The 11,248-nt window shown below is 30.2% G+C and overlaps 1 protein-coding gene across 1 annotated transcript in view; it reads right to left on the bottom strand.

Moving 5' to 3' along the window:
* Positions 1-33: 33 nt before the first annotated feature.
* LOC111613642 (protein RCC2 homolog) overlaps positions 34-11,248 on the bottom strand; it is a 45,404-nt gene continuing 34,189 nt past the window's right edge. The window contains exons 8-10 of the mRNA XM_023354996.1: positions 9,090-9,270; positions 8,833-9,011; positions 34-1,704 (exon numbers count right to left, since the gene is read on the bottom strand). Coding sequence (XP_023210764.1) covers positions 1,531-1,704; positions 8,833-9,011; positions 9,090-9,270 — 534 coding nt within the window. The 3' untranslated portion in view covers positions 34-1,530. The remainder of the gene's footprint in view (positions 1,705-8,832; positions 9,012-9,089; positions 9,271-11,248) is intronic.

The raw sequence follows: 11,248 nt of genomic DNA, 5'->3' as shown, positions 1-11,248 counted from the left end.
ATCTGTAAATTTTTACCATTAAATCAGATAACATTGTTGTTGGAAGATTGTTTATTTTTTCTAACTTCAAAGTTACACTTTATAAAGCAGAAATGGCAAAAACAGATCCAAATGTAAATATTTGGATTTTTTTCCAAGAACCTCCACACAATACATTGTCTATAATACAAAAGTATTAGACAAATCACAATTATCACATTATAAAAAAAAAGTCACTTATAGAGGAGCCGAGATGGTTGTTCCGCCAACAGAAACGTTATTTTGTAGAATTTGGAGGAACTTCCATCTTTATTATGTCCGATCTTGTCGTAATAAAATTTAACATATTTAAAGAATGCTGTCAAACATTAAAACTATCAACAAGAACATTACAGATTTAAAGCAAATGTGTACAAATGAAGTACTTAGTTCCCAAATATGCATAATTTCTTTTCTTCTGTCAAATTTTTAATTGTTAAATAAAAAATTTCTTGTATAATGGCTTTTTTACCAAAAATATTTACAAATCTCTAGGAACTAAGCAATTCAATTGCATTTAATCTTAAGGAATGGCAGTATAATGCTGGAATACAGATCTCTCTTAAATGCACATTCAGTGTTTGCATAATAAAACGATGATGTTATTGCATTGTGCAAGATGATTGATGTTTGTCAAATAAATTATGACAAATGAACCAAATATGAAGATAGGATACGTTGCAATATCTGTCAAACAGATTTATTTACACGTTTGGGATGATTTGAATAAAAACCGACGTTTCTGAAATTATTTACATCCATCCAGCGATTTCTAGAACACTTCTTAATGGAAAGAGACAACTTTGGACCACCCGTGAAAATTTTCCCAGAACCGAATTTTACAACGACAGATACTTTTGTCTTCGGACAGTAAAAATGAGGTAGTTAAATAGGAAAGTTACAGAAATAAGCTACTTCGATAACAGGAAATGTCAAAATCTGGAGGAGGCAGCCAACATTGTATTAGAAAAAATTTACCACCAATAAAGCATTATGAAAATTTTTATTATGACAAATATTTAAAAATGAATTGAACAACAATTACAGAAACTGTGGAAACATTAATGCTGCCATTTTAACTAAACCATAAAAATAGACTGTAATGTCAAATATTACAAAAGGATTCTACATTTAAGTAATGATTAAAAAATATATGTCAATTTATAACAGCACCTAAAGCATGAATTCAGCACTTTTTACCTAAGACCAATGCAATTTTAATTTGCATTAATTGAAACAGTCAGGGTAAATAATACTCATTTCCCTGCACTTGGTCAATGGAAATGAAGATCGAGATAACTACCGTACTGTACATCGTACAGTTCTTTGGAAATCACACTAGTGGATGTCGACTGCCATCCAAATTACTTAAAAACAATACTGATTGATTTGTAAGTACTGAATCACTTTAATGTGGATATGTTCTAATTAAATTTTTATCATTCATGCATACACAATGTTTAAAATCTTGGTGAGTTTATTTTAATAAGGCATTCCTAGAAATGAAAATTATTATGGGGCATAATCTGGCAATTTGTTCAGTTTTTCCCTGTCTTCTTCCGTGTCGTCCCGGGCAACAAATAACGTGTGTCCGTATCCACAGCTTACACTGTGAATGTGAATGCCATCAAGAGGTTTCACTTCTTGTGGATTGGGAGATGATTTTGGTCTGTTATCCCCATAACCCTAAAATAAAATAAAAAATACATTTCAGTTCTTGGTTTACCAAAAATATTCATAAAATGATTTCAAATTAATGGCAATGCAATAAACAAAAGAAGAAAAATTGATAAAAAATAGAACAAATACAGGCAATGTGTAAATTATGTTTTGGACAATGTATAAAAAGTTAATGCATCATGCCTAGCTCACCTGGGCTTAAGACCTCTCTCAATTAATTTAAGAAAGCAAGTGATCTTTCAGATCATTTGCTCTTGTCTTAATGCAGTACTGTCTAAGATATAGATGCCTAGAATATATCTTAGAGATTTAACCAGTCAGTTGCGCAGTACTGCTATTGGAGTAACCGGTTTTAGTTAAACTGCTGCGCAGTACTCCAATTGAAGTGTCAATTTTTTTTCGTAAATAACTAGTTGGTGGCGATTTAAGCACTGATTGGCATTTATGTACATAGACTAAGTCTGTTTCAACGAATAAGATATTTGTTACCACCCCATATTTTTAAATTTTACAAAACCCCTCCTTTCCATGTTAAGTCTATGGGAGACTCTTCTTTCATTCATTGGACAATAAAATTTTTGTTTACAAGCCTGTTGAACTCCAATTGGTATATTATTGCTAAATGACTATGGTTTAACAAATAAGCATAGACTTGGGTCTGTAGGGAGGGAACTTTCTTGGAAAAAGTTATTTTTGTCCGAGCTACATTGTCAGCTATAAACGTAAACAATCATAAATCAATATTGTCATTTTATTTTTAGCTTGAATTGAATAAAATCATACATATAGTTATCCTATTTAATGAATATTAGTGTTTTTAAGATCATTCAATTGTAAATTTTTCTAAAAAACGAAGTACTTCCGGTTAAGACCACTCCCCCTAGCAGAAACAGTTGTTGACCTAAATATAGAAAACGGATATACCCCTCCAAACAATGTGCGTTAAATATTATAAGTCATATTATCACTTTAAATAAAGTTAAAATGCTACAGTTTTTTTTATTTGACAGAATATAGACATATCTAAATAAGATATATAATAAATTAATAAAATATTTATAAAAAACGAATTTTTTTTAATATTTAAAAATCTTAAAATTTTTTAAAACATACATAATATTTTAATGTCAACAATCGTAAAGTGTGATATGTGCGTAATAACAGACAAAAAACAGTTCAGATCTACAGCAATTTTTAAGCATAATATTGCAAATTTAAAAATTACTATAAAAACCAACAAATACTGAGCAACAACGGTGTAGTTTTGGATTCTTGAGATGCGCAACTGAGAGGTTAAGTAAAAAACAGTACTGTTTGTGAGAACAATAGAATGGAATGGGCTTTAGACAGCTCCCTGTGATAAAAAAAAGTTCTTATTGCAAAATATGCATTGGTTTTCAAATCAGTAATACATTTTTTTTTTTTTGAGAGCTACCACAATGTATTATCCACAGTGGTTATTATCACAGAATTAGATTAATATAACCACATAAATTTATATTTTTGTGATGTATTTGGTCAAGTACAGAACTATTGTCCTGCAAAGCATATTTTATATAATATATAAAATATGCTTAAGTGCAAAAGTGACTTAACATTATATTATAATGTTAATTAAATTTTTTTTTAGTAAAATAGAAAAGCAAATTATTATTAGTCAACAGCCTGCCAATTTTGAGACCAGAATTCAAGTCTGTCTAGAATGGGTCAAAATTATCCATGAAAATGTGATAAAGTTAGAAAAAAAAGCAGAACATAATCCCTAAAATAAAAATCATGTATTATCATATTAATAAGTCACTGTACAAGATTTTTAAATTGTCTAGTTTACAAAATCTTTTTTTTTTTTTTTGACTCATCATCCAAGTAGAAACATTTGATTGGGGATTGTAATAATAAAATGCTCTCCATCTTAAATTAGTAGTGGCTTGCCCCTATACATCATACTTTTCCTTTAACAATAGAATCGTGTCAGTCATCTATCTAACACCTTTCAGGGGAAATGTTTGAATTCAAATTAAGATGACTTCCATATTGCATCGGTAGTTTGTATATAGTTATCAGGTCCTCATGCCCGTAAGGTTTCCATATCTGGTCTTGTCTTTCATCTATCTAACTCCATTCTTGAGATTAAGGAAAGACAGAAGGATGACAGTGGGAATTTATAGATCTACAATTTGTTCAAATTGCAGCCAAAAAATGGTTTAATATTGAATTGTAGTAAGTGTTATAAACTTGAAACTACTAATGTAAAATAAGAATGTTTATGTACTGATTTATTTAATCAAATATTAAAGAGATTATAATAGCAATTAAATTCAAGGAATAAATCATGTAAAGCTGCATAAGAAAATTTAACCAACCTAACTGTACTAACCATAAGCTGATTCTTATATGTATGATTGCACAATTACATTATAAGTTTAATCATTATGTTTAATAAGGCCATTTGCTTACCAAGTTCTGCTTGAATTGGAGATCCAAACCTCTGACCCTGTACTTGTTACACAAATTACAAATTTCTTGTACAAATAATAAGACCCACTTCTCAAGCATCTCTGAAAATTGAGTGTTTATAAGTCTTTGGAAGTTTCAGGCCTTTTATATTCACTGTTATCACTCTGTTATCCAGATGCTAAGCACTGAAGCTATATGATATAAATTTGAACCTCTGCAATTTTAGATTTTTTTTTTATACATAACAATTATTTTATATACCATTAGCATTATTATTACTATTCATATTTAAAGCTACTATAAAGCATACTATATTTAAAGCATGTCACAACTTATTAAACTCTTGTTTTATAAGCTTTAAATGTGAGGAATAATAATACAGTGTAGGGCCATTAAGCTGCAGTGATTGAGGTCCAAACTGCTTAACCACGGCTTAGGTGGTCCAAGGATTAACTTTGTAACATTGTAAGGTGTGAATTGGTTACAATGTCAGCCTCCATAATGCTGACACTCAGTGTGGATAAAACAGATTAATACTGTGTTTGAATTTCATTGTTTATTGATAATAAAAGACTAAATATTTAAATGCTGGCTTATAACTTCAAAGATGTATTTATAGAAGATTAATCTGCGATAGTGCATAGCACATCAATCATGGACATTCAAAATGACAGCTTTCAACACCTGTCTTGAGTGTTTGAGAGGCCATGTCTAGGTCTGTATGATCCAGTGTCAAAAAATTGGGATCCAAGCTTTTCGTGCAGCTCAAGCAAATTCGCTGATTACTGGCCTGCAGCTTACTTTCCCTACACTGTAGTAATAATAATGCTAAAGTTATGGTAAAATAATTATGTTACACACAAAAAACTAGCAAGTTTGAACCCAAGCAATTTATCATGTACCTCCAATGTCTATTGTCTTATCCACTCAGCTATCACTGTTCTGAAGAAGTCTGAAATTTCCAAAGAATTATAAGCTAAACACTCAATTTTCAGAGGACCATTTCTAGAAACACTTGAGACATGAATCCTATTAAATATTTTGATAAGAACCTGTTTGTGTTTAGGGCCATATGTTCACAAAGTTTTATTTGAATTGGAGACATGAACGTCTGAACTTTCCCTTGTAAGTATTATTTCATGTTGCAAAAGTAAGTGGAATGAAAGTGTTGGTAAACCTACAAAATGATGAAACAAATACTGTATATCTAAAAAATCACTGGGTGAAAGATGGAAGTTTTCTAGTATGATGACTTTTCATCAAAACAACTTTTTATAAATTTTCAATAATTATAGACCTATAAATTCCCAATGGTTGGTCTGTCTGTCTCTTCCTTAATCTCGAGAACAGAGTTAGATAGATGAAAGTCAAGACCAGATATGGAAAGCTTAGGGGCATGAGGCCCTGATTAACTATATATAAACTTCCAGTTTGGATCAGAAGTCATGTTACTTTAATTCAAAAATCTTTTGTTAACAGAGTTAGATGGTTGGCACAACTCCATTGTTTACAGGAAAGTATGATATACAGGGGCAAGACGATACTAAAATTGAGAGAATTGTGATAACGTCATAATAAATTTCTTGCTTGTTTGATATGGTTTCTAATACAAAAAAGTACTCACCAATTTATTCTAAAACTGGCAATGTAGTCTTCAATTTGTTGTGGACAAGACTAAGTTCTACACTTTAGTCTCTAAGTTTGCCATACAAGAATTTTTAAATTCAATTACATTTTGAGTATTATTTTAGTGCGCTCAAAACTAGGAAAGAAGGTGATACAGAAAGAAGAAAAAAGAGGAAATAAAGATATTGAAATCTCTTTAGGCTAGCTCATTCTCCAGTATATGATTTTTGCAAATCATGAAAAGTAATAACTGTTTCACAACTCTTTCTTTTTTTAAGTTTTGTGAAATAGTGATGACTTCTTGAGTCAATGCAAAGTATTCAAGAAGCTCAAAACGTATCTTATACAGTGAATGAAGAATCAAACAGATGATGTTAGTATATTACCTTATCAACTATGATTATACAGCAGAAGACCATATCAATATTTGACAAATAGAAAAAAAAAATCAGTGAAGAAGGGTGACTGCAAGGTGAATAACATCATTTGAAGAAGCCATGGATGGTTTGAGATTTTAAAAGCCTAATACTACACAATACAAAAATCAGAAGTAGCATCATCTGAGCAAATAACATTGTTTGTTAATGACTGACACATATTATTCTGTTAGTTTTATTAATTTTATAATACCATTAAATTGAAATTTTACTGTCTGTAGAAGTTTATGTATATAATATAACATGTCAAAATACACTGAATTTTCATTAATTTATCTTGAAGATTATTTGCTTTTCAATATGTTTTGAAATAAAAACTTAACTCATGCCATCATCATAAGTGCTATTTATATTTAATAATAAATTATAAGTATGAAACAAAATTAATTTTAGCAATAACAATGAAGCTAGCTCACTCTACAGTGTATATGATTTTTGCAAATCATGAAAAGAAAAAATAAATCAGTCTTTTTTAAATACATATTTAGTCTTCAAAAAAATAAACCAAACACTTGTTTTGAGATACTTTTATAAGTTGATATTTTAAAATCTTTTAATTCCAATTAATAAATATATATAATTTTTTTCAAGTTTAAAATAATTTCTCAAAGAATATTCCTGTAGTTGAAATCAATGTTCTGTGACAGATTAAGATAGCATCAGTGGTTGAGTGGATAACAAAAACACTGTGTTCAGTGTTATCATGTGTTCACAACTTGCCAACAAACTGGTCATATATAGACAACTTTGACACCTAAATAGGGGCAGTGTTTCAAAAAAAAAATCTGCCTGGGAGATACTCCCCTTGGCAGATTGTAAACAGCTTAACAAAGTGCTACTTGAAAATTTGTAAATAATGAATTTCTAATTGACTAAGCATATAACTAGTAATTATCACTAGCATACAATCAATTTACTTTTAAGAAACATAACTTAGAATTTGAAATCTTGAAATAATTGTTTATCATTAAATTTACTATTAGATAGTAATATCAACTGAGCTGCTAATAAAAGTATACAGGGTGCATACGAAAGTTCCTTTAACTGGAAAATTCTTGCAAACAGAGAGAGCTACAGCTATGCAAGTGAGGTAACGGTACAGTAAAGTGACTACGCCTGACCTAATGCAAATGACAGCAGTGTCCCTAGTCGCAAAATTTAGAAGATAGGCAGTGCAAATTGAAAATGAAAACAGATAGAGCAAACTTTCCAATTAGAAAGTTTTAGAGCAATTAATTAGTATGAAAGGGCATGTGGTTCACACGGATAAGATAAATTGTCGTCTAACCAAAAATGTCCGAAAGCGACGCACGCCATTTTGTGTAAATGTTTGAAAGGAATAGCAATAGGTATGAAGAAATACGCACAATTTATTGCATAAAATATGTACTTATGTCAATACAGTCACAAAAAACAACGGAAAGGCAAACTTTCACACAGTGATAACAAGTTAATGTCGAGTATGTTCGAAAAGTTCACCATTGCTCACAATACACGCCATTATTATCAAACTGCATTGACGTATGTACGTATTTTTTGCAATAAATTGTGCATATTTCTTCATACCTATGGCTATTGTTTTCAAACGTTTACACAAAATGGCGTGCATTGCTTTCAGACATTTTTGGCTATACAGATGACAATTTATCTTATCCATGTGAACCACATGTCCTTTCGTACTAATTAATTGATGCTCTAAAACTTTCTAATTGGAAAGTTTGCTCTATCTGTTTTCGTTTTCAATTTGCACTGCCTATCTTCTAAATTTTGCGACTAGAGACACTGCTGTCATTTGCATTAAGTCAGGTGTAGTTGCTTTACTATACCATTACCTCATTTGCATAGCTGTAGCTTTCTCCATTTGTAAGAATTTTCCAGTTAAAGGGACTTTCCTATGCACCCTGTATAATGATTGCTGGCAAATTGCCTTCATAACACAATCTTTGAACTTTCATCAAATAAACACTGTTGTCTTAACCTTAAAACTATTTCTTTTTCATTGCTACTGTACTATGGTTCTTGTGGAATGAATGAATGAATAACTCCAGAAAAGTTCATGGCTTCTTGATACCATAAGCTTAATTCCAACAATAAGAGAGAAGTTTAACAACATTAATATGTATGATGATAAATGATGATTGACAACTTTATCTGTTAGAAAACACTAATCTGGTTAAGAATATTGTTCAGCTTTTTACAACCTTTCCGCCTTCCCTATTCCTATTTTAAGCCAGTCTTTTTGTTCAATGCCTATGGTCAAAATTTGTCCTTTAGGAGAATCTGAACTGATTCTTTGTTTTATTTTTAAAATATTTTGTACATAATTAATTATTTCAGAATATTGAAGGAATGACTTTGTGTTTTCATAAGGTAGGTTATAGACAATGGCATATAAAATTTAGAGGTAATGTACATATTATAGATGTCCTATTTGAAGGGTCTGGGGATTGTAAAAAATGTCTATTAAGCAGAGATGTCTGCTATTTGGGAGTGTCTATCACTGTATTTTATATATTCTATGAAACTAATTCTATTAATCTTTTCTCTAAATAAACTCTGTTGAAATACTGAAAACAAAATTTAAATTCAGTTTTTCTCTGTAACAAATACATACCAGTTCACCATAAGTGGGACTAGGACCCCAAGAAATAACGCTCTCATCAGCCACAACCACTAGACTACGATTGGAACAGCCAATGTCACGAATCTGCCAACCTGCAAGATCCTGAATTGGTTTTGGATACATAGTAGCCTCTCCAGTGGTTTTATGTTGTCCCCAGAAATATAAAACACCTATAGTTTTTGAATATATAATAATGCTATTTAAACAAAATTATTATTTTGAGCATAAAGAGTAAAAAAAATTCTTACCAAATTCATTTATTGCCATACTATAAGTGCCTCCAGCATAAACTCTCTTCACTCCACGATTAGGACCATCAAATGATTTTATGAGTCTAGGAACCATTTCATCTTTAGGTTCTGCATGGCCAAGTCTGCCATATCCACCAAATCCCCAAGAGAAGCATCTTTTTTTAGTATCAACAGCAATCTGTAAAGCATTATTATTATTATTATTATTATAATTTATTAAATAAAATGGCAAATTTTGCAGATCAATTGTAAGTAAAATTATATANATACTAATAAATACTTGTTTGCCAGATATGTTCAGTGGTAAAATCTGTCATGAAATAAGCCACTATATTATATTGCCCATAGAGTTAATAGCATGAATCAACATTGTTGGAATTCAGTTTGAACTTTGTAAATATACTAAAAAAAGGCCAATAAAAAATGCAATATTATATACTCCTAAATGCAATTTATTGGTGCTACATTATATAGATGCATCATTTAAGTATAATGATATTTTAGATAATTATGGATGATTGAATTGCTTTTCAGAGGCATATGAAACATTCAAAAAATATGTCTATATATCTGATATAGACATATTTTTTGAATGTTTCATATGCCTCTGAAAAGCAATTCAATCATCCATAATTATCTAAAATATCATTATACTTAAATGATGCATCTATATAATGTAGCACCAATAAATTGCATTTAGGAGTATATAATATTGCATTTTTTATTGGCCTTTTTTTAGTATATTTACAAAGTTCAAACTGAATTCCAACAATGTTGATTCATGCTATTAACTCTATGGGCAATATAATATAGTGGCTTATTTCATGACAGATTTTACCACTGAACATATCTGGCAAACAAGTATTTATTAGTATTGAGAAACATGTTTCAACATGAGTGACACATCAAGTGAGCAAGAATTGTGAATAGCATTGTATCATTGTGAATTACATTTTCTTTCCTTACATTAATGTTAGTTATCAATTGTTTGGAACTTTTAGAGTTTACTCTTCTATCAGCTAAATATAACATCATGATAATATTACTATTACACAATCAGCAAATAGATCTAATAGTTTTTCAATTAACATTACAGATGCATTACAGAAATATTTTGCTATTTGTACAGAAAGTTGTTTCCATTTAAAATTTTTAAAATTTAGTTTCAATTAAAAATGACTAATATAGCTGAGAACATAAGAGAAAATATTTTCTTAAAATATCAGAAAAAGTTAATAAAGATAAGAGGTAAAAGTTCCTTGAGCATCCAGAATTCAAATGCAGTTTATCAATATTTAAATCAATAAATAATTTTAATATAAGGTTTAGACAACTTCTAACAGGAAAAATAAAATTATATTTTATTGAAAATATAGATGAAACAATTTTAAGTATATTCTTGTCATAGACCATTTGAATTTATCATAATCAGATCCAAAGGAAAAAAGTTAAAACACAAAATGCAAAGGAAAGTCATTAAATAACAGGAATTTTGATATAAATTCATGGAGATGTATGCAATGTGAAAAATCTTATTATGGGACATAAAACAACTCCTTAACAATATGCTATACAGCGGATGTGACGATTGAGTGGTTTCTACCTGTACAATAGCTTGCACAACATGGATGCTCCACTATTGAATTGCACTAAAGAACACAAGTATCCTTTGTTTTTTATGGATAGAGGAAGTAAAACCTTAATCTATAGCAGGAGAATGAAGGTTCAGTACAGACACAATTGTTTAAGTCAAAGGAAATTGTATGAATGGAAGACAAAACATCAGTGATGGAGACTAGTTTCCATGGTAAATGAGATAGTGAAACAGCAGATCAAGCAGCAAATCTATGACTACAGAAAAGTTATTGTTGATGAAATTGCTACAGTATTCAACATGGTTTTACATACAATGTTATGCATGATGACCTTGGGTATAGGAAAGTTTGTAGCAGATGGCAACTGTCCGATCATTTGTGATCAGATAATTTGTAAGGTACACTTGGATCATCATGTTTATGAAGATGCTTTTTTCCATCAAATTGTGACAGGAGACAAGTCCTGGATGAACCATTATAAACCAGAGTAAGAGTAGATGCAGTGGAAGATCTCTAGTCAACATCTCTCCAGTCAACAAAAAAAAATTCAAGACAGGCATC

This window comes from Centruroides sculpturatus, unplaced genomic scaffold, assembly GCF_000671375.1.
Source record: "Centruroides sculpturatus isolate CEXI.00-Female unplaced genomic scaffold, Cexi_2.0 scaffold1960, whole genome shotgun sequence".
NCBI classification, from domain to species: domain Eukaryota; kingdom Metazoa; phylum Arthropoda; class Arachnida; order Scorpiones; family Buthidae; genus Centruroides; species Centruroides sculpturatus.
The sequence above is the reverse complement of the archived record's forward strand: the minus strand, read 5'-3'. Positions and strand labels throughout refer to the sequence as shown.